Raw genomic sequence first — 25,634 nt, 5'->3', positions numbered from 1 at the left:
CCATTTTGTGCTGGGAAACATTTTTGCCAGAAGCTGTTGGTTTTGAAATATTGAAGAAAAACACAAAAAAGTGACTTTTTAACGTCCTCTCAACCCCATGCTGGTTTCCCACAGGTCAGGATTTGTAGTATGTTGTTCATATCAACCTCTCCTAGCACTGTACAAAACTTTGTGACTCTACGAATTCTTTCTCCTTATTCCCCTTCGTTGACTGGACTACTATGACAACCCGATGAAAGGGTTTGGGTTTACAGAATGTCTGAAGACCCTTACCTACCATCAGGCATAGAACCAAGAGTGAAATATAGAGGATGTGGTGTTACGGTGTGGGGATGTTTTTTATGGTTAGCTTCTGCTTAAGCTAAAAGCAAATGTGCAAGGATGTGAACAAAGTTTACAGCATTATGTTCTGCGTACAGTAAAGGGAAAGTTTGGAGACGATGGTTGGTTGTACCAGCGTGACAATCGACTCTGTCGTAAACCAGCATTCGTGAGGCAATGGTTTGTGGGCAGTGAATTTCCTGAAATGTACTGGCCTGCCCAGAGTCCCGACTTGGACCCAGTGGAAGGCCCTTAAGTGAGTCACAACGACGATTTCGCTCCACCTTTAAGCGTCCAACATCAGTACATTGGGCCGCGCGGTGTAGCCGAGCGGTCTAGGGCGCCTTGTCACGGTCCGCGCGGCTCTTTACGTCGGAGGTTTGAGTTCTCCCTCGGGCATGGGTGTGTGTGTTGTCCTTACCGTAAGTTAGTTTAAGTTAGATTAAGTAGTGTGTAAGCTTAGGGACCGATGACCTCAGTAGTTTGGTGCCATAAGACCTTACCACAAATTTCCAAATCAATACATTCTTTGGTTTCGGCTTCCTCCACAGACATTTAGGCACCTCATTGAAAGTGTCCCCAGCAACGTTCAAGCCACTATGAAGGCGAAGTGTGGACACAGCCACTAGTAGGTGTCCGGAAACTTTTGATCAGATAGCGTACCTCTCTTTCGAGGATATGCAGTACGAATTGAGCTTTCTGCTATTCCAAAAACGTACAAAATATGTCCCGGTTCCATTAGGACTGCTTAGGTGAAATTCAGAAATGCGATATTGTCTCGTGGCATTGTGATCCTTGAAGTTCCAACAACAGCCGCATAGAATACCACAGTGCTAGATCCACTGCAACAAGCGTTCTGACCGCAAATGTAACGGTACGTTTCTGACACATTTCGGAAAATTGCGGTGGAGCAGCGAGGCAGCATCAGATCTTTTAAAATCATCCATCGCTTGCGAGCAAGAATTTCTCGAATTCGACCCGGGTACCGGGAGTTAAGTTCATGGTCGCTCCTCCACGAGAATAACCCGGCCCACAAAGTGAAGGCTGTATGCTTATTTGGGCCAGCAGATACATCACTTCCTGTTCCCCAAACTGAAGTTGGAAATGCAAGAACACTGTTACGACGCAATAATTGAGGACATCCAAGAAAACTGTACTGCTGCACTATACGCAATTCCGAAATAGGACTACAGTGTCTGTTTCAAAAACTTTCAAAACGATTTTAGCTGTATTTTGATTCACGAGGAGACTATTTTAAATAAATACAGTGATCTGGTAAACATAATCCATGGCTTTTACGTTTCATAACCACACTCCTAAAGGAAGTGGCATACACTGCGTACTGTGACAATGATATGACATTTACGAACACCGAATAAGATTTAGATAATATGCCAAAGGCTGAATCGTTGGTGATAATGGAGAAAAGAGGGTATCTGTCACATCTGACTGCAGAATTTCAATGTTTCTCCTATAACTTTACTTATAGGATATGTTGCAGTGAGATAAATTGTGACTAGCAGAAGGATGAAACAAGAGTGCTGTCTAACTCTCACACTCTGCAACATGCGTACGAATGTGGAGTGGAAGAATGAAGTAACGACTGGATTCTATTTGAATACTTCCACAGTTTTACATTTTAAATGCTACTCTACAAGAAAGTGAAAATGACTTGCAGAAAGCGGTTTCCGTTTACTCTTTCAATACCGCGGCGAATATCAAAAAGCCAAGACAACAGCTAATGCCTTGCTGGGTAAAGGCCGTGTGCAATCCAAAGTAGTGTAAAAATGCCACGTTTTAAATATTTAGAATGTGCACACATTTTAATCCGTCACAGCCATACGAACACTGTAACAGAAGCCACTAAGTGCAATAAGATTTATGTTACAACACAAAAACCTGTGAGCAACAAGACAAGGAAAGGAAACAAGGATAAAATTTTACAGAATAACGTTTATTCCCACATTGCTATATGGAAGCGAAACTTGGATATTTACGAAGAGGAAATCACTGATTTTGCAGTCCATTGAATAATATTCGAAACGTAAGGGCTGTAGGGAGGACGTGGTCATAAATGAAGACCTACACGAGGAACTAAAAGTATACAGCGCAATAAATAACGTAAGAGAATATAGGAAACACTGGAGTGATGCTTTCACATTTGTGTCACCAAGCTGACTCCACTTTGAAAACGGGGCGGGCGAGATTCTGGAGGACTGTGACGCCAATGGCCACAGAAAAGGCTAATAAGAGTAACTGTTGGTAAGGACTGAGTCTTTTGGCTACTCTTCGCGTACATACTCTAGTAAAACATATTTGTCACAGGATGTCGCCCTTTCCTTCCCCCTTCAAATAGGCTCTGCCACGATACCGTGGGTCCAGCACCTTTCGAAGCAGAGAATGTGGCATACCTACAGCCTTACACTAGTTGTTGAGACAGTACGAGCGATACTTCTTTTTTAAGGTTCGATCGGTCGCGAAACTGAAATCATAGTGAAAATCAAAAATGTTTAGTTTGCAACATTTAGCTATACTTTCGAGCTACGTCTTTACAAAGTAGCGATTTCGACTTAGACAATTGTCATAGAATTGTACCTAATTCCAAACACCCTCCTCATAAAAGGCACCTGCTTCCGCTTTCCGCCGATTCTCTTTGCTCGTCTGCTGCTCATCATCTGTGTCAAAATTATGTTCTCATTGCCAGTGATCTATGCGAGCAATGAGTTGAAAATCAGAGGGAGCCAAGTCGGGGCAGTACACTTATCAGCCAGAACATTACGAGAACCTACCTAACAGCCGGAATGTCCACCTTTTCCCACGGATAACAGCGATGAGGCGTCGTAGCTTGGAAGCAATGAGGCCCTGATAGGCCACTGGAGGGAGTTGGCACCACTTCTGCTCACATACGTCGTCTAATTCCCGTGAATTCCGGCGAGGGGACCAATGAACTCTAACGCCACGTTCAGTGACGTGCCAGACGTGAGCCATCACATTCAGATACGGCGAGTTGGGGGACCAGCACATCAACTGGAACTCGCCACTGTATTCCTTGAATTACTCCATCACACTACTGGCCTTGAGACATGGCGGAGCATTATCTTGCTGAAACATGCGACTGCCCTCAGGAAACATGATTGTCATAGTCTCCAACTATTTTACTACACACCTTAGCCATCACGGTGTCATGCACGAGCTCCACTGGACCTGTGGATGCCCACGTGAATGTTCCCCAGAGCTTAATGGAGCCGCCTCCAGCTTGTTTCCGTTCTGCAGTAGAAGTGTCATGGAGTTGTTCCCACGGAAGACGACGGATTCGCGCCGTGCCATCGACATGATGGAGAATGTATCGGGATTCATCAGCTCATGTAATGCTGTTCCACTGTGCCAACGTCCAGTGCCAATAGTCATGTGTCCATTTCAGTCGTAGTTGCCGATGTCGTGGTGTTAACAATGGCACACGCATCGATCGTCGGCTGCGGAGGCCCATCGTTATGAGTGTCGGTGCACTGTTTGTTCAGACACACTTGTACTCTGCCCACCGTTGAAGTCTAACGTCATGTCCCCACAGTTCGCCGCCTGTGCTGTTTTACCCGTCTGCCGAGGCTACGACGTCTGACATATATAATGAGAGGTGGCTCGCCAATGCCATTAAGTCTGACGTCATTCCATCTTGGTTTCCCCAGACGTTGAAGACACTAACTACAGCAGTCCTCGAACACCCGACAAGTCGTGAAGTCACCGAAATGCTAGTGTCGAGCCTATGGGCCATCACGATCTGCCCTCAACCGAACTCAGATAGATCGCACGCCTTCCCCATTATACAGGGTGAGTCACCTAACATTACCGCTGGATATATTTCGTAAACCACATCAAATACTGACGAACCGATTCCACAGACCGAACGTGAGGAGAGGGGCTAGTGTAATTGTTTAATACAAACCATAAAAAAATGCACGGCAGTATGATTTTAAACACAAACCTACGTTTTTTTAAATGGAACCCCGTTAGTTTTCTTAGCACATCTGAACATATAAACAAATACGTAATCAGTGCCGTTTGTTGCATTGTAAAATGTTAATCACATCCGGAGATATTGTAACATAAAGTTGACGCTTGAGTACCACTCCTCCGCTGTTCGATCGTGTGTATCGGAGAGCACCGAATTACGTAGGGATCCAAAGGGAACGGTGATTGACCTTAGGTACAGAAGAGACTGGAACAGCACATTGCGTCCACATGCTAACACCTTTTTATTGGTCTTTTTCACTGACGCACATGTACATTACCATGAGGGGTGAGGTACACGTACACACGTGGTTTCCGTTTTCAATTACGGAGTGGAATAGAGTGTGTCCCGACATGTCAGGCCAAAAGATGTTCAATGTGGTGGCCATCATTTGCTGCACACAATTGCAATCTCTGGCGAAATGAATGTCGTACACGCCGCAGTGCATATGGTGTAATGTCACCGCATGCTGCCACAATACGTTGTTTCATATCCTCTGTGGTTGTAGGCACATCACGGTACACATTCTCCTTTAATGTACCCCACAGAAAGAAGTCCAGAGGTGTAAGATCAGGAGAACGGGCTGGCCAATTTATGCGTCCTCCACGTCCTATGAAACGCCCGTCGAACATCCTGTCAAGCGTCAGCCTAGTGTTAATTGCGGAATGTGCAGGTGCACCATCATGCTTATACCACATACGTCGACGCGTTTCCAGTGGGACATTTTCGATCAAAGTTGGCAGATCATTCTGTAGAAACGCGATGTATGTTGCAGCTGTTTGGGCCCCTGCAATGAAGTGAGGACCAATGAGGTGGTCGCCAATGATTCCGCATCATACATTTACAGTCCACGGTCGCTGTTGCTCTACCTGTCTGAGCCAGCGAGGATGGTCCACGGACCAGTAATGCATATTCCGTAGATTCACTGCCCCGTGGTTTGTGAAACCCGCTTCATCGGTAAACAGGTAGAACTGCAACGCATTCTCTGTTAATGCCCATTGACAGAATTGCACTCGATGATTAAAGTCATCACCATGTAATTGCTGATGTAGCGACACATGAAACGGGTGAAAGCGGTGACGATGCAGTATGCGCATCACACTACTTTGACTCAGTCCACCGGCTCTCGCATGTCCCGTGTACTCATGTGTGGGTTCATGGCAACAGCAGCTAACACACCAACTGCACCCGCTTCTCCTGTGACGGGCCTGCTACGGACCCGTTTGCGTGCTACGACCATACCTGTTGCATACAGTTGGCGGTAGATGTTTTGCAATGTGCGGCACGTTGGATGCTCTCTGTCCGGGTACCGTTCTGCATACACCCTGCAGGCTTCAGCTGCATTTCGTCGACACTCGCCATAGATGAGTATCATCTCCCCCTTTTCAGAGTTCGAATACACCATGGTCACATTTCCTACAACACTACACTATCACAGACGTCTGGTAACACGGTGTACTACAGTTGGTCTGCGTGCGGAGGCGAATGCAGAATAACAATAGCAGCAAGCGCTACATGCGGACACTGCGACAGCTAGACCAAACCACAACAGTGCACTACAGCCACACTCGTAAACACGGTCGTCATCGTAAACATGTCCCTGCAGATGCTGCTCGCCGACCGTGGCCCGTGTTTGTTACAACACGCAACTGAACGTCGGAGGTTTCAGGCGTCAACTTTAGGTTACAATATCTCCGGATGTAATTAGTATTTTACAATGCAACAAACGGCACCGATTACGTATTTGTTTATATGTTCAGATGTGCTAACAAAACTAACGGAGTTCCATTTAAAAAAACGTAGGTTTGTGTAAAAAAACATACTTCCGTGCATTTTTGTATGGTTTGTATTAAACAATTACACTAGCCCCTCTCCTCACGTTCGGTCTGTGGAATCGGTTCGTCAGTATTTGATGTGGTTTACGAAATATATCCAGCGGTAACGTTAGGTGACTCACCCTGTATACCTGAACACCATGCTCTCTGATACTACATGCACCACACATGTGTCTGACCAGCAATCATTCCTAACTGGGTGACGCTGTTATTGCCTGGTGGGTTAATAGCGATAATAGATCGCTGGTCATAATGTTCTAGCTGATGGGTGATCTGCGAGTGGTTAGTGCTAAAATACTTCCCTTCAGAAACACTGTATGAGTGTCTGTGTTGCAGCTGCTGTGTGCAGCCAAACATTCTCATGAAGGAGGATTTTGTTGTCACACGTGATAATTATGTTATACTGGCTGTACGAAAACAGGCGGAAGCGTATTTTTGATGTTTGCTGTTTGTGGTTTTCGATGTGTATGTGTGGTTAATTGACTGTTATGTTTTTATTCACACCTACAGATGATTTAGTTTTACTTTAACATTTTGATTGTATTCGCTAGTATGTATTTTACCGTTTAAGTTACGCGAGATTCTCGCGCGAAACACCAGTGCCCTCTCTCGTTGGATGTGTTCCGTAGCGCAAGCTTCATCTGCTTGACACTAGGACACATGTAAATTGGTTTCATATTTTCTATTTCACGTATATCTTTTTAAATGGTTTGATATGTTTTATTTATTAAGTCAGAAGGTTTGAATTAGCACAACTTTTAATAATTTTGATGCGCATATGTATGTATCCATGGATTTTAATGTGCGCGAGTGTCTGGCACATACCACAAGTGCCCTCTCTCGGCGAAACTGTCTGCCCTAGGGCTTTCACATCCTCGTCACGATAGTTCATAGGCGAAACTGATGCTAAGCTGTGTTCACATCGACCCTCTATCCATAATTATGTTGTATAAATGGAGATGATGTTTTAACTACTGACGACGCCTTTGACACAAATGTTTTATTAATCTCCATTGCAGGATGTAATTTTAGTAAGTGACTAAAAGTTTTTGTGCCAGTAATACTCTGGTAATTTTACGATTATAGTGTTTTTCTTTCTCATTTCCGATGCTAAGTTTTTGCTAATGAAAGTGTCTTCCTGTTCAGGGTATTTTATGTCTGATGAAGGTATATTTAGATATACCGAAACCGTGGTCAAGAATTTTAATAAATCTTTATCCTGCAACTGTTTTGGCTGTCATCATTTGCCGTGCAGGCGGAATCCATAAGCATGAAGACATCTAATGACAGCACGTCCTTCTCACTTGCTCTAGGCATCTGTACGTGCTCAATGTGCACTCTGACTGAAATGTGCAGTGCAGACTGAAAAGTGCAAAGTGATACGATCGATGGGCAAACTAGAGACACATCGTAATTCACATGCCAAAGCTTCATCGGTTTTCTCTGTGGCTTTAATTTGGCGACCGATCAGACAGCGAAAAAATTAGCACTCGTATTTTGATAAGCCAAACACTACGCTATGAACATTCTGTCTGTGGCTGCACCTCTGCAGAGTGTGAAAGAAATATTTCGCTCGGCAGATTGACATTGTTGGTGCATTGATAGTGCACTGTACGGCTAATCCAGCGTTCCACATCCCCATTGTAGTACACTGTTGCTATCTCTGACATACAGACTAGATAGCATAGTGTCTGGATCGGGTAAAAAATGTAAATATCGTGTGACTGGGGTCTCCCGTCGTGTAGACCGTTCGCCGGGTGCAAGTCTTCCGATTTGACGCCCCTTCGGCGACTTGCTCGTCGATGGGGATGAAATGATGATGATGATTAGGACAACACAACACCCACTCCCTGAGCGGAGAAAAATCTCCGACCCGGCCGGGAATCGAACCCGGCCCCTTAGGATTGACATTCTGTCGCGCTGACCACTCAGCTACTGGATTGGGCCAGATCTGAGTTGGGTCTAGTCACGCCTGAAACTCACCACCGGTGAGGCTGACTGACCTGCGTGTCCTTGAGGTTGGTGCGGACATGCTCGATGCGGAACTGCGACAGGCCGTAGACCTTGGACTCCTTGAGCGTGATGCGGGCGCCGGTGAAGGACTTGGTGTTGTCCGGGATGTCCATGGGATCGGGCACGGGGGCGCCCGGCAGCCCCTTGGGGTCCTCCTGCCGGAAGTGGTCCAGCAGCGCCAGCACCTGCTCGCTCATCACCCGCTCGCCCTGCTTCTGCACCAGCGACGACGGCGTCGACGACTCGTCTTCCGCATCATCAGCTCCGTCCTCGTCATCGCTCGCTGCAGGGCAGTTTACATCTAAGTTACTACTGTTCCAGAGTATCGAAGGAACATGAATCGAAAATACACTACTGGCCATTAAATTTGCTACACCAAGAAGAAATGCAGATGATAAACAGGTATTCATTGGGCAAATGTATTATACTAGAACTGACAGGGATTTTCTCTGCCTCGTGATGGCTGGGTGTTGTGTGCTGTCCTTAGGTTAGTTAGGTTTAAGTAGTTCTAAGTTCTAGGGGACTTCTGACCACAGCAGTTGAGTCCCATAGTGCTCAGAACCATTTGAATGTTACAGGGGATCCAATATCGGTGCTGGGGTGGCGGGTTCAGCTATGGAGGGGTTACGACGTGCACACTGCAGTGACCCTCCAACTTGGTGGCCAGCCGTGGCTGACTAGAACCTTGGCGATGTATATGCATTCTCATGCAGTGCAACATCAGGCCAGTGTCATATCCGAATGCTTCACAAATGTGGATACTGCACAATTCGACTGGCCAGCCAATTGAATACCGACAACGAGGTCCCTTTCAAACTCTTTCAGGTGCTGATAACGCTGTCTTGCACGAGTACACAGCATCTATATGTCCTTCAGAGAGGTCACTCAATATCCGACGCTGTTCAGTCTCCTTATACACTACTGGCCATTAAAATTGCTACACCAAGAATAAAGGCAGACGATAAACGGGTATTCATTGGCCAAATAGATTATACTAGAACTGACATGTGATTACATTTTCATGCAGTTTGCGTGCATAGATCCTGAGACATCAGTACCCAGAACAACCACCTCTGGCCGTAATAACGGCCTTGATACGCCTGGGCATTGAGTCAAACAGAGCTTGGATGGCGTGCACAGGTGCAGCTGCCAATGCAGCTTCAACACGATACCACAGTTCATCAAGAGTAGTGACTGGCGTATTGTGACGAGCCAGTTTCTCGGCCACCATTGACCAGACTTTTCAGTTAGTGAGAGATCTGGAGAATGTGCTGCCCAGGGCCGCAGTCGAACATTTTCTGTATCCAGAAAGGCCCGTACAGGACCTGCAACATGCGGTCGTGCATTATCCTGCTGAAATGTAGGGTTTAGCAGCGATCGAATGAAGGGTAGAGCCACGGTTCGTAACACATCTGAAATGTAACGTCCACTGTTCAGAGTGCCGTCAATCCTAACAAGGGGTGACCGAGACGTGTAACCAATGGCACCCCATACCATCATGCCGGGTGATACACCAGTATGGCGATGACGAATACACGCTTCCAATGTGCGTTCGCCGCGATGTCGCAAAACACGTATCCGATCATCATGATGCTGTAAACAGAACCTGGATTCGCAGGCACTCCTGTCTGTGATGCAGCGTAAACGGTAACCGCAGCCATGGTCTCCGAGCTGATAGTCCATGTTGCTGTAAACGTCGTCGAACTGTTCGTGCAGATGGTTGTTGTCTTGCAAACGTTCCCAACTTTTGTCTCAGGGATCGAGACGTGGCTGCACGATTCGTTACAGCCATGCAGATAAGATGCCTGTCATCTCCACTGGTAGTGGTACGAGGCCGTTGGGATCCAGCACGGCGATCCGTATTACCCTCCTCAGCCCACCGATTCCATATTCTGCTAACAGTCATTGGATATCGACGAATGCGAGCAGCAATGTCGCGATACGATAAACCGTAATCGCGATAGGCTACAATCCGACGTTATCAAAGTCGGAAACGTGATGGTACGCAATTCTCCTCCTTACACGTGGCATCACAAGAACGTTTCTCCAGGCAACGCCGGTCAACTGCTCTTTGTGCATGAGAAATCGGTTCGAAACTTTCCTCATGTCAGCACGTTGTAGGTGTCGCCACCGGCGCCAACCTTGTGTGAATGCTCTGAAAAACTAATCATTTGCATATCACAGCATCTTCTTCCTGTCGGTTAAATTTCGCGTCTGTAGCACCTCACATTCGTGGTGTAGCAATTTTAATGGCCAGTAGTGTATGTTGCAGTGAACACAATTACACAATTATGATTTTCAGATATGGTGCAGAAAACTATTACTAGACCTTCATTCATTTCCTTAACGTAAAGACTGATGCCGGCGCCATAAGGTGGGAGTAGTAGCTCCTCTAGCGGGATTGTCATCAGAAATGGAGAGCATCAGTGACGTGAACGCAGCCTGGGAACGTTTAAGACACCTACGTGGGATGATTCAAATACACGTGTGGAACTAACAATGAAGTATCTGCTCATATCCCTCAATAGTAACCCGTAAGAGTGCCTGGAGAGCAGATGGTATCGCAGGAAGACCGTGGACATATTATCTGTCACACCAGTTGATGATGTTGATCTCAGGACTAATGCTTCGACTTCCACAATGACACAATGCAATGTATCAACTATGTCCGCCTGGTATTCTCACCATCGCCTGAGAAACGACTCATAAGGAACATTAATAAGCAAACTATTGTTTCCAGAATGAAATTTCCACTCTGCAGCGGAGTGTGCGCTGTTATGAAACCTCCTGGCAGATTAAAACTGTGTGCCGGACCGAGACTCGAACTCGGGACGTTTTCCTTTCGCGGGCAAGTGCTCTACCATCTGGCAAAGTTTAAGTCACTTACGTGGGATGCTTCAAATACACCTGTGGAACTAACAATGAAGTTGTTTCTCCCTCCACATATCGTACATTCTGTTACATGAAAAAACTAGTAAGGCAGTGTGAGAGTAAAAATTTTGCCGTGTTCTAACATCCGGTGCTACTCAACCGTGCGGAAGTGTCGCCAGTCGCCATGCGAGAATGCTAAACATTTCAGCAACGTTACTGGGTCAGGCGAAAACAGCCGCCTCGCCACTCTTAGCAGAGACTGCCAACAAACCGACCGCAAAATGGTTTGAACAATGCAGGCAGAACCGCCTACTTTACTACTGTAACGTTGCACTAGAGAAACGAGTAGTGGCAGTTTCACCAAGCAGAAAAGACTCTGTAACGACTCCGTTGTACAAGTGTAGCGGACGACTCGGGAAGAGCAGAAGCAATTTGACCCATTCCGAATGACGTCAGAGAGCAGACATATATACTCCACCCCCACTAGCTTTCAGCACATAATAAGTAGGATCCATGCCGTTCACGTCATTTGAATTCGATTCTCTGGTTATGGTATGGTAACAAAAAATGGTTCAAATGGCTCTGAGCACTATGGGACTCAACTGCTGAGGTCATAAGTCCCCTAGAACTTAGAACTACTTAAACCTAACTAACCGAAGGACAACACACACATCCATGCCCGAGGCAGGATTCGAACCTGCGACGGGAGCGGTCGCGCGGTTCCAGACTGTAGCGCCAGAACCGCTCGGCCACCAGCGGCCGGCGGTATGGTAACATCCAGCATGTAAGATTATTCTAGAGTTGGTCTTGCACTTGCTGCCCTATGAGACGATCAGCGATCTGAAGGAGTCCAGCATCCAGTACTGACGACAGAACAGCAGCCAGCGCTGACGGGTAAATCGAGAGTCCACCAAAACCACTCCGGTCACACGCGTCTGAAGGCCTACCGTTCCGGCAGGCCAGATTCAGCATTCAGCACGACTACAGAGCATCCTACATCGTGGTCCATCTGAGGCGACAACGCGGGCAGTGATGCGGTATGGATAAATTCCCAGACACGGCGTGTGAATCGAAACACACACGTCATAGCCGGCCGCTGTGGCAGAGCGGTTCTAGGCGCTTCAGTCAGGAACCGCGCTGCTGCTACGGTTGCAGGTTCGAATCCCGCCTCGGGCATGGATGTTTGTGATGTCCTTAGATTAGTTAGGTTTAAGTAGTTCTAAGTCTAGGGGACTGATGACCTCAGATGTTAAGTCCCATAGTGCTTGGAGCCATTTTTGAACACACGTCATTGTCACCGCCTTCTCTGAGAGCAAATCCTGCCCCGCCAGCAGGTGGAAAAACTGCCGCATCACAGAGTTCTCGACTTCCACGCCAAGCTGATGCAAAGCCCTCGGCGGCGATGAGTCGGCTATTGGATTCAGCCTATTCTTCTCCGCATTACGTAGCTACCAGTAGGTGCAGAAGAGGCAATATTTTTACTAATAAATGGCATAATTTTGAATATTGTGTTATTGCGTCTAATGACGCCGCATAGGTCCTCAGTCTGCATCTGACGAATTAGTAGCGATTCCTAGGCCAGCAGATGGTGGCCCCTACAAATCCCTCTAGAGAAGTGCTGCAGCCTAGCGCCAGTAAGAGTTGGATGGCCTCCAATCATCCGGCACACCAACATCAGTGCTAATCAAAGAGGGTGTGACGGAAGGAAGACTGTGTTATTTGTTCTCAAAAGAACTCTGTCCAAGTTACATCATCTTAAAGACTTTTAACTGCGGATTTATCGCAGTTCAAAGGTAACAGTGTGTAATAGTATCTCATTCTGGTACTTTGCAAAATCTGCAATTTAACAGGACACCGTTATTGTCTGATACATTTGTACCAGCAAGATGTATTACTTGTAGAAATACAGTCACATGGCAGACGATTGTTCAGAATGTCGTTGGTTAATGAGTTGGTGTAGGAATTAAATACAATTATTTTATTTTTGGAACTGTTGCTATTGAGTTTTCATCGGAATTAATATTAGTTTGATTCGTTTAAAAGAGCGAACGGTAAATTACACAAATGTAGCAAAAACGTGGGCAGCTAGTACTAGTGAGATGGTAGATGCTCTTATGGACCAACTTTCTAAATTGTTGGAGGATAATGAACAGCAAAATATCACTTAACGAAGAGCTAACGCAACAAGTGCAATCGTTACTGCTAGAACAACAGTCTCAAACAGATTTGTGCCAGACTAAAACTGTAGTAAGTGTTGATCCTTCAGCTGCAAATCTAATATTCGCTTCTCCGGGAAAGCAAAAGGGCATGTTACTGTGTTTATAAGTGACGACCACCTTAAGTCGCTGGTCAGATGAAATGTGCTTGCCGATGGCCGGGTTACACATCACGGAAGAGGCAAAATTCCGTATCTTGTATCATTAAGTGCTTGGCGAAGTACCACATTCGGTAAGTTAACAGAGGCTTTTGCGTCAGACATATAGAAAAGTACACGATTTCTTAGGGAGAAACTTAACAGTTTAACACGAAAGGCTAATGAAACAGTAGCATCAATTATTTTGTGTATTAATGCACAGACTTATGAACTGATGCAAAAACCAAATGTGGACAGAGTGTTGCTAAAACAAGCACAAAAAATAGAGAGTTGCTCGTGTTTCTCAGATGTATCGACCTAGATGTTTCAAGGCGGGTACAAACGGAAAATTCTGAGAATCTAACCGCAGCACTTAGCGATGCTACGCATTTACAGGAACTGGACAGTGCAACTAGGACGCGCACGGAACGGAAAATAGTCGCATCTGGTAGAGAATGTTACCTCTGTGGTCGGCAGGGGCAATTAAAAGTACAGTGCCTCCAACAGTACGGGCATAAGGCTTGGGAATGTGGATCTAGGGAAAAGGGCAATGGGTGTCTGTGCATGAGGAAGGAAGAGACTCGTGTCATTCCAGTACAAAGCGGCTGGTATAATGTGGTCATCAGTCTGCATGAGATTCTCGCTGGTATCCTTGTGAATTTCGAGTATGTGTCCGGTTGGAAATCAAGTTCGTGGGCGGAACTGCCAGTAGCAAGGTGCTGTGACGCCTCTAGTTGTGTCAGTACTGGGAGACTGTTATGACTTTCATCGGCTTGGCGTACAGTGGCACTGCATACGTGAGTGGAAGGGCAGTTGTGGTTCGATCGGTCTTCGTGTCATCGTGCTGGTAGGCGCGTGATGCTGCGTTGCAGGCATTCATTACGGGCGAGGCCTTCTTTGCCACAACCGTAAGATGTTCGAGATTGCCTGTAGTAGCTCACCACTGCTCGGCAGCCGTCTAAAAAAATGTAGGATGGGATATGGTGTTTGAGGACTATTTCGACCTGTCTCACACAATTAATCACAGGATACGTCGCAGATTGTGCCCATGTTTTGATTATATGACTGTGAACTTTTCCGTATGGGCTTAGCTGCACGATGACCTGGACCTCGAAAAGCAGTGGGTTGTGCGAAGGCCAAGTCCGGCGTGGTCCACGCCCGTGCGCCAATGTTGCTATCGGAGTGCCAGAAATTTGAGTCTGTGTCGCGTTTGTTGGATAATATCGCTGGAGGCAGCGTCAGAACTCATCTAAACGTGAACGACGTTCCTGACGAGCGATAAATCAGAGCCAATGAAGTAATCATGTGGTATCTTGACATCTCCACGTAAGGAGTGCTCAACTGCCAGTGCTTTGGGTCCCCCCTATTCATTCGAAAAGGTGCTCTCCTGTAAGAGTCGGCCATGATACTTTGTTCGACTTAGAAGCGCGGCAATCCGGAAATAAACAAACACGACACGCACACAGCAGCGGAAATGGTTGAGCACAGTCCGCACTGCGTAACTACCAAAGACAGACTGATTGACTGAGCTACCCAAGCACGACTCACGACCCCTCCTCACAGCTTTACTGTCGCAAGCATCTCGTCTCCTACCTTCCAAACGTTACAGAAGCTTTCCTGCGAACCCTGCAAGACTAACACTTCTAGAAGAAAGGATATTGCGGAGACATGACTTAGCCACACACTGGGGGATGCTTCCAGAAAGAAGTTTTCACTCTGCAGCTGGTTTCGCCCCTCAGATGTCATCGCTTCCGAGATTCGCCACGGCTGAGGCAGGCCTGCAGACTGCTTCGCTACCTGCATAATGGTGCCTTACGCAGCCTGCTGCCAGCCTGGGTCACTCTGATCTTGGTGCCAAACCCAACATGGCAGCCTTAGATAACTACATACACAACAAATCACCGCAGACGAGGACTGTATGAGTTTGGTCTCCCGCCACCCCCGCCCCCACTGCAGGGAGCGAACATAAGACTTTTATGTGGACTACGATCAAATAAATGAATCGACTAATTTCGATCTCTACGTGACTGTATCTGCCCTCGCCCACCAACTATAGACCCCTGAACCCCTACGTTTACTAGGAATGATCCTATCCTTTTGTCTTCTACACTTACATCTACTTACATGCTCTGCAAGCCACCATGGGAGAAGGCAGGTGTCAGATGGTAAATTGTACCAGTGCTAGCCATTTTCATTCATATTCCACTCACAAATAATGGGAGGACAAAACAATTACCTGTGTTCTTCTTTACACACTCTGATTTCTCATACTTCCCTTCGAACTTCTCATATGAGACTATGTTGGCAGCAGTAGGATTGTTGCGCAGTCTGTCGTAAATGCCGGTTCTCTAAATTTTCTCAAGAGCGCTTTGTGATAGGAACGTGTTCTTCCCTTCAGGGACTTCCTTTCGAGTTCACAGAACGTTTGCATAGCACTTGAATTTTAAACAGACCTACCAGTAACAAACCTAGCAGCACGACAATGAATTGCTTTGATCTCTTCCTTTAATGTGGCCAGTTGGTTTTTCCAAGATCTTGAGCAGTGCTCCAGAAAGATTCAGACAAGTATTCTACACGCAGCCCTCTTTATGTATGAGTGACACTTTCGTAGCATTCTCTCAACAAACCTACCCTACAACCGCCCTTGTGTGCTCGTTCCATTTCAACTCACTAAACAAATTTACGCCTAGATATCGAACCGACATGACTGTAGCAAGTAGCACACCACTGAATCTGTATTTCGGACTCTACAGGAATTATTTTCCTGCTCATCTGCATTAAGTTACACTTTCCCGTATGTAGAACAAGCTGCCATCCATCATACCTAATAGAAATTCTATCCAAGTCATTCTGTGTCCTTCTACAGCCACTTAGAGGCGGCACTTTCTCACACACTGCAGCATCGTCAGCAAATAGGGGCAGAGTACTGCTCATGCTGTCCACCGTATACACAGAACAAGAGTGGTCCTGTCACACTTCCCTGGTGCACTCCTAACAATACCTTTGTCTCCGACGAACACTCACCGTCCAGGACAACGTACTGAGTTGTGATACTCCAAGTCTTCGAGACATTCAGATCTCTGACAGCCTATTTCGTATTGCATGGGGGCTTTATTATATAATTAAATGCAAATACTTTTAATTTTTTAGTAGCTGTCTGTCCGATTACGAAGTCTCGTAAACGGTTGGCCCTGACTAGTTTTAGTACGCAATCTGACTGCATAGAATAGCAACAAAGAATGAAAGAAAATTTCCGTTAACACAATTAATTAATTAAGTCCCCAGCAACTATAAAACGTACGAAACCAAAGCACAAGTGTAACTGTTCTGTGTGTGGAAGTATGATTCAACGTACACATCTGGCACGGTTCTTCTTCAATAAGACAAGAAATTTTAAATACCATTTATACTGAAGTAATTAAAAAAAATAGAAATACTATAATTGCGTAAGGAAACCAGAATTACACTCTAATACAAGAACACAAGCCAGATGCTTTGTTGACTGAACCTGTAATGACGCATTATTTAAGACATTGAAATAATAAAAAGAAAAGGGATTTTTTTTACCTTCATATATATTGACGAAAGGCACTCTGATCATTACAATATCTCCATTCGAACAACATCTGCTGTCTAGCCCATCAAACAACTGCATACAACATGGAACAAGCACTCCCTACTACAACATCTCAAAACCGACTCACTACTGTCACATCTCGATAAGCACTGACTACTGCCACATCCCGACAAGCACTGCCAGTGGAGGCGGCGGAATAAAACTCTTTGGCGCAATCTCTGGCGCTGTGGCTCAGTGTAGCCACCTTTCAGTATGTTCTGCCCTTCGTTAATAGTCTGTAGTCTCTTTCAGACATTTGAAAACTTACGGAGCACACTATAGGGAACATCAAGAGTTTATGATGCATTTCGATCCGCGATATAAAAAATCCTAGGATGGACTAGGTATCGAACCCGAAAGTTAGTGAATATAAAGAAAACAGGAAGAGCATACGGAAAGCATGTCAACCGGCAGAATATCTGCTTGAAGTTGGCAATGTAAACCGTAAGGCAAAGCTGATGTGTACGCTTTTTGAAAAACTGAGTACATTTCTGGGATAAAAACAGACGAAAAAGCCCACACCTTATATTGTACATAAGAGATTGTAACACGTACTCTTCATGTTTAACGCTACTGGTATTTGGTCGCCGGCCACAGTGGCCGAGCGGTTCTAGGCACTACAGTCTAGAACCGCGCGACCGCTACGGTCGCAGGTTCGAATCCTGCCTCGGGCATGGAGGTGTGTGATGTCCTTAGGTAAGTAAGATTTGAGTAGTTCTAAGTTCTAGGGGACTGATGACCTCAGCAGTTAAGTTCCATAGTGCTCAGAGCCATTTGAATCATTTTTTTTTTTTTTTGCTACTGGTATTTGGACAAGTCTTGCTGATTCGCTTATCGTCATCGTCCTCATAATCACCATAATAATTATCATCATCATCATCATCATCATCATTGTCGTCGTTGTCGAATTTGAAATCTAGTTCTTGGTAGAGACCTCTTCTTGATTTATTTTCAGGAGGTACTATAAGTTCATAAAAATATTCACAGCATGATGTTAGGCGAAACACAAAATCGTTATCGTCAGGTGATAAAACCGTGAATAATACATAATGTTAAAACTGTAATCGGCGTGAACGCTGTGAACAGATTCATACCACACAAAAGGGACTGAACAGCTGATCACTGTCTACTGGCAGAGCCAAAGATGGCCACAGAGGTTGATCACTACGAACATCTTTGGTTCAACCAGTAAACAGTGTTGTTCAATTACCCCTGTGTGGTATGAGTCTGTTCACAGCGTTACCGCCTATTAAACTGTTTGTGTTATTCATGGCTTTATCACCCGGCGATAACGATTTTGTGTTTTACCTAATAAGATAGTGTGATTACTTTTATGAACCTAATGAGGATCAGACGACTGATAGTGGTCGTATAAAGGAATTATTTTACCAGTAGCTCAAGGCAGTAATGACATTCCTCAGATCTCTTCTTGCGTTTCCGTGCATTATTGGCTTGAGCTAAACGCACCCAGGCCACATTCATGATCTCTAATGCCGTCCGCCCACGTCTTTCGTCAGGCCGTCGTCTCGGTCTTTACTTATATATTGGAACACAGGCCAGTCCTCCCTGGATCCATCCGCTAGCCATTCGCCCAGCTAAACGCGATGTCGACCTCTGTTTCATTTCCATTACAGCCACACTTACACCTCCCACTCGACCCTGTCTGTTCACGAGCCACACGTTAGTTTTCGTGTTCCTCCCAGTAATTTCGACATGCATATCTCCCCATCGCTCGCTCAACTACCTTTAGTCCATAACCAATTTTCGCTTAAAAGTGCGCGCCTGAATGCTGCAAGTCAAAACTCGTAACACACAATGAGAATGGCTTTCCTTTGTTCGCTCACGAGAAGTCTAGTTTGAAAGCTCTGTCTAGTTTAGCAAAATCACTCCAGCCATTTCTACGCTTCTGTTCACTTCTTTTCCTGTTCATCCATTCACTAATTTTAGATGCCCTATTCATAAAATTCATGTACTGGTTCTACGACTTTACTGTTAAGTCGTAAAACATAATTTTCAATATGTTGGTTATCTTTACAGAGCGGAAGCGATGTAACAAGTATATTTGACAAGGGTGCCCACAGAATTGCGGTTGGGGGGGGGGGGGGGGGGGGGGAAGGGGGAGTGGTGGGAGGGGGCAGGGTCTTGTGCTCGGTTCCTATTGGACCTAGGAATGTGGCGTAAAAAGGTTTTTGTTCATACCGGCTAACGTCCAATTCGAACATCTGCCTCACTGTAGCTATGTTATAACAAAATATGGTTCAAATGGCTCTACGCACTATGAGATTTAACATCTGAGGTCATCAGTCCCCTAGACTTAGAACTACTTAAACCTAACTAATCTAAGGACATCACACACATCCATGCCCGAGGCAGGATTCGAACCTGCGACCGTAGCAGCAGCGCTGTTCCGAACTGAAGCGCCTAGAACCACTCGGTCACAGCGGCCGGCTATGTTATAACACATTAAGGAAGGTCTGAGCGATGAATCGGAGCTGGCGCACCGACAAATTTCACGAATCGATTGAGTTCTTTCGCAAAGGATTTTAATTTGGCTGAAATTCACTCTCAACTTATGACACCAGATTATACGCGCAAAAAAAAATACTTTTCTGTGAGGATTTTGAAGCACGCCACTTCTTTATTTTAAATTTTTCAAATTTTGCACCAAGGTAGATGAATGGATAAATTCAAAACGATTTTTGCAATCTTTTTCCGATGTCGAGATAAATAAATTAAAAAGTATGCAAAACTTGCTTTCAAAAATCTAGTTTCATTCTGATTTTATGTGGCAAAAGCACGTTTTTCGTGCTATGACAGGAGCATTTTTCATTGTGGTATATTGCTACACTATGTGATCAAAAGTATCCGGACACCTGGCTGAAAATGACTTACAAGTTCATGGCGCCCTCCATCGGTAATGCTGGAATTCAAGATGGTGTTGGCATACACTTAGCCTTGATGACAGCTTCCACTCTCACAGGCATACGTTCAATGAAGTGCTGGAAGGTTTCTTGGGGAATGGTAGCCCATTCTTCACGGAGTGCTACACTGAGGAGAGGTATCGATGTCGGTCGGTGAGGCCTGGCACGAAGTCAGCGTTCCAAAGATGTCCTATGGGATTGAGGTCAGGACTCTATGCAGGCCACTCCATTACAGGGATGTTATTGTCGTGTAACCACTCCGCCACTGGTCGTGCATTATCAACAGGTGCTCGATCATGTTGAAAGATGCAATCGCCATCCCCGAATTGCTCGTCAACAGTGCGAAGCAAGAGGTTCCTTAAAACATCAGTATAGGACTGTGCTGTGATAGTGTCACGCAAAACAAAAAGGGGTGCAAGTCCCCTCCATGAAAAACACGACCATGCCAAAACACTGCCGCCTCCGAATTTTACTGTTGGCACTATACACGCTGGCAGAAGACGTTCACCGGGCATTCGCCATGCACACACCTTGCCATCCGATCGCCTCAAAGTGTACCGTGATTCGCCACTCCACACAACGTTTTTCAACTGTTCAATCGTCCAATGTTTACGCTCCTTACACCTTCGGACCTAGGGATGTTTAGGAGTGTGGAAGTCTCGCGTACAGACATATGACACAAGTGACACCCAATCACCTGACCACGATCGAAGACCGTGAGTTCCGCGGAGCGCCCCATTCTCCTCTCCCACGGTGACTAATGACTACTGAGGTCGCTGATATGGAGTACCTGGCAGTAGGTGACAGCAAAATGCACCTGATATGGGAAACGTATGTTTTTGGAGGTGTCCGGATACTTTTGATCTCATAGTATATATCTGTGTTCAGGAATACATCGTTTCTCCTTTATAAATTGAGAGGATATGTGTTATTGTGAAATAGTTTACTTTCAATTAATTACAGTGCAGTATAATTTACTTTTAATTTTGTAATTGCTATGCTATTATGTCCCGTTATATTGTATTAGATTCTTTTCAATGCTTACACCCACGAAGCTGGAGACCAACTCCACTGAACTACCGAGGAGTGGATCAGAATTAATGGGCAGAGAATGGATATACTGAGTGCATGCAAATGATATTTCTGCGGTCTCGGATACTCCGAGAGATTTTATGGATGTCACGGCTTCCAGCGAGTGTTATCCTAATCGTGCAGACATACACGTCTACATACACTCCTGGAAATTGAAATAAGAACACCGTGAATTCATTGTCCCAGGAAGGGGAAACTTTATTGACACATTCCTGGGGTCAGATACATCACATGATCACACTGACAGAACCACAGGCACATAGACACAGGCAACAGAGCATGCACAATTTCGGCACTAGTACAGTGTATATCCACCTTTCGCAGCAATGCAGGCTGCTATTCTCCCATGGAGACGATCGTAGAGATGCTGGATGTAGTCCTGTGGAACGGCTTGCCATGCCATTTCCACCTGGCGCCTCAGTTGGACCAGCGTTCGTGCTGGACGTGCAGACCGCGTGAGACGACGCTTCATCCAGTCCCAAACATGCTCAATGGGGGACAGATCCGGAGATCTTGCTGGCCAGGGTAGTTGACTTACACCTTCTAGAGCACGTTGGGTGGCACGGGATACATGCGGACGTGCATTGTCCTGTTGGAACAGCAAGTTCCCTTGCCGGTCTAGGAATGGTAGAACGATGGGTTCGATGACGGTTTGGATGTACCGTGCACTATTCAGTGTCCCCTCGACGATCACCAGTGGTGTACGGCCAGTGTAGGAGATCGCTCCCCACACCATGTTGCCGGGTGTTGGCCCTGTGTGCCTCGGTCGTATGCAGTCCTGATTGTGGCGCTCACCTGCACGGCGCCAAACACGCATACGACCATCATTGGCACCAAGGCAGAAGCGACTCTCATCGCTGAAGACGACACGTCTCCATTCGTCCCTCCATTCACGCCTGTCGCGACACCACTGGAGGCGGGCTGCACGATGTTGGGGCGTGAGCGGAAGACGGCCTAACGGTGTGCGGGACCGTAGCCCAGCTTCATGGAGACGGTTGCGAATGGTCCTCGCCGATACCCCAGGAGCAACAGTGTCCCTAATTTGCTGGGAAGTGGCGGTGCGGTCCCCTACGGCACTGCGTAGGATCCTACGGTCTTGGCGTGCATCCGTGCGTCGCTGCGGTCCGGTCCCAGGTCGACGGGCACGTGCATCTTCCGCCGACCACTGGCGACAACATCGATGTACTGTGGAGACCTCACGCCCCACGTGTTGAGCAATTCGGCGGTACGTCCACCCGGCCTCCCGCATGCCCACTATACGCCCTCGCTCAAAGTCCGTCAACTGCACATACGGTTCACGTCCACGCTGTCGCGGCAAGCTACCAGTGTTAAAGACTGCGATGGAGCTCCAGTGCCACGGCAAACTGGCTGACACTGACGGCGGCGGTGCACAAATGCTGCGCAGCTAGCGCCATTCGACGGCCAACACCGCGGTTCCTGGTGTGTCCGCTGTACCGTGCGTGTGATCATTGCATGTACAGCCCTCTCGCAGTGTCCGGAGCAAGTATGGTGGGTCTGACACACCGGTGTCAATGTGTTTTTTTTTTTCCATTTCCAGGAGTGTATTTGTCTGAAATGTGACGCTGTACGGGTGTGAAACTTGGACAACAGGGAAACAAGAGAGAAGACGGCTAGAAGCCCTGGGGATTTGATGCTAGAGAAGGATGATGAAGATCACTTGGAGACAGAGTTTCCTGTCAAAAGGTGCTGGGAAGAGAACAGGATACCAGATCTCTGTAGAGGCACGTCCACCCTAGAAGAGACAAACCCATTGGTGACATTTAAAGACATTTCAACATCATTGGAACACTAGTAGAAGGAGATGTTGAGGGAAAGAATCACTAGGGGTGGCCAAGGCTGTCATACATGCATCAGGTTGTGTATCATGTGGGATGCACTACATACTTGGAAATGGGATGAAGAGGACGGCAGACAGAAGAGGGGAATGACGTACTACTGCAAACCCACCTCAGGATTGAACCCTAAAGATAGAGAGGGGAATTGCTACTGAAGTTCGCTTATTTTAGCCACGCCAGGAGGACATTTGCCCTGGAACAGGCAGCATATCAAGGGATTTTTTTGTTAGACTCCTAATAGACTGGACTCGAGCTATTAAATTCAGTCGTTCGGTAAAAGAACAAAACCATCGCACAATATTCAAATTTATCTGTACCACACGCAAACAGAACAAAACAAAGGTGACTGTGGTACGCTATATTACCAAGCGTTCCTTCTTTGTTTCCCATGGATAACGTTCTGAAAAGATCTTCTAGGACACCTGAAAATTGTTTGCAAAAACAGACATATTGTCTGATAGGATAGCTGCAATCATTGATTTTACAATGGTACTTATAATCCGCCTTGATTGCAAAATGTTTATTGATATGACCGGTTTCGGTTCCTCTAGAACCATCTTCAGATCTGATATTTCGGTTACAGGAACTCTAGTAGAAGGCGTTACAAAAAATGGTTCAAATGGCTCTGAGCACTATGAGACTCAACTGCTGTGGTCATAAGTCCCCTAGACCTTAGAACTACTTAAACCTAACTAACCTAAGGACAGCATACAACACCCAGCCAACACGAGGCAGAGAAAATCCCTGACCCCGCCGGGAATCGAACCCGGGAACCCGGGCGTGGGAAGCGAGAACGCTACCGCACGACCACGAGATGCGGGCAGAAGGCGTTACAGGAGTAACCGAAATATGAGATCTGAAGATGGTTCTAGAGGAACCGAAACCGGTCATATGAATAAACATTTTGCAATCAAGACGGATTATAAGTACCATTGTAACCTGAAAATATTTTAGGCGACGTGAAATCTCCTTGACTGTCTAGTTTTTCAGTTCTAAATCTTCCTCTATCCTTAAGAAAACCAGCGGAAGTCGTAGCATTGGTGTGTGTGTGTGTGTGTGTATTCTTCAATATAATGTCGTAGGTTAAATTGGTGTCTCGTTTCTCCACTGTTGTGAAAACAGACGAGATCGACATTGAGGCAATAGATTTCTCAAACTCAATGAACTGCTCTGTTGTAAAATTTGACTCACGATCTGTAAACGGTACGTTTTTCTATAGCCACTACATTTTTTCCTAATGTTTTCATTTGTAAAAACATAAAAAGTTCTGGGATGAACGAATAGCTCCTGGACAAACTCTCAATGCGTAACAAATGTGAGTCAGATATAGCTCGCAGACCACAATCACAGAATTTTAAAAACACAATTAGAGAATCATATCCCCGTGTGCAACATTTTCGCTGCTTGCTTTAGATAGGGGCGGCACGATGCTTGTCCCTGTTGTTCTGCATTCATCTCGACAGTGACTCAGTTCGCCACCAGACGCCGGCGGAGTCTTCTCGGGGCGTTATCGCTCGCAGGGCTGGACTTCAGACCGAGGCAGAGAGAGCGCTAATCGCTCCCGGATGTTGCTCGCCATTTGCGCTGCCCCAGGAACACGTACTGTACAACGAGACTGGATAAGCTGGGCGGCGCATCTGACCGCGTCTGCCTACCTCGTTTTCCTGGACTTTTCCTCCAGCACGTGTGTTCCCTCGTGTTTCCGCACATCACACTTCATCGGCGATGACAATATTCTATTCCGTGCGCATCTTGTTTTCACGCTTTGTCGCTACATACCATATCGCTCGATTAGCAATGTTGACTGGAATATTCTCTTTCAAATTCTGAAGGTGGCAGGGGTAAAATGCAGGGAGCGAAAGGCTATTTACAATTTGTACAGAAACCAGATGGCAGTTATAAGAGTCGAGGGGCATGAAAGGGAAGCAGTGGTTGGGAAGGGAGTGAGACAGGGTTGTAGCCTCTCCCCGATGTTATTCAATCTGTATATTGAGCAAGCAGTAAAGGAAACAAAAGAAACATTCGGAGTAGGTATTAAAATCCATGGAGAAGAAATAAAAACTTTGAAGTTCGCCGATGACATTGTAATTCTGTCAGAGACAGCAAAGGACTTGGAAGAGCAATTGAACGGAATGGATAGTGTCTCGAAAGGAGGATATAAGATGAACATCAACAAAAGCAAAACGAGGATAATGGAATGTAGTCAAATTAAGTCGAGTGATGCTGAGGGAATTAGATTAGGAAATGAGACACTTAAAGTAGTAAAGGAGTTTTGCTATTTGGGGAGCAAAATAACTGATGATGGGCGAAGTAGAGAGGATATAAAATGTAGACTGGCAATGGCAAGGAAAGCGTTTCTGAAGAAGAGAAATTTGTTAACATCGAGTATAGATTTAAGTGTCAGGAAGTCGTTTCTGAAAGTATTTGTATGGAGTGCAGCCATGTATGGAAGTGAAACATGGACGATAAATAGCTTGGAGAAGAAGAGAATAGAAGCTTTCGAAATGTGGTGCTACAGAAGATTGCTGAAGATTAGATGGGTAGATCACATAAAGAATGAGGAAGTATCGAATAGAATTGGGGAGAAGAGGGGTTTGTGGCACAACTTGACAAGAAGAAGGGACCTGTTGGTAAGACATGTTCTGAGGCATCAGGGGATCACAAATTTAGCATTGGAGGGCAGCGTGGAGGGTAAAAATCGTAGAGGGAGACCAAGAGACGAATACAGTAAGCAGATTCAGAAGGATGTA

At 46.0% G+C, this 25,634-nt stretch overlaps 1 protein-coding gene across 1 annotated transcript in view; it reads right to left on the bottom strand.

Annotated features, from left to right (window-relative positions):
- The window catches only part of LOC126262276 (uncharacterized), a 150,780-nt gene that overhangs the window by 58,722 nt on the left and 66,424 nt on the right, over positions 1 to 25,634 (bottom strand). Inside the window, exon 2 of the mRNA XM_049958788.1 lies at positions 8,166 to 8,458. Coding sequence (XP_049814745.1) covers positions 8,166 to 8,458 — 293 coding nt within the window. The remainder of the gene's footprint in view (positions 1 to 8,165; positions 8,459 to 25,634) is intronic.

This window comes from Schistocerca nitens, chromosome 6, assembly GCF_023898315.1.
Source record: "Schistocerca nitens isolate TAMUIC-IGC-003100 chromosome 6, iqSchNite1.1, whole genome shotgun sequence".
Classification (NCBI taxonomy): Eukaryota; Metazoa; Arthropoda; class Insecta; order Orthoptera; family Acrididae; genus Schistocerca; species Schistocerca nitens.
This window is presented reverse-complemented; position numbering and strand designations above follow the sequence as displayed.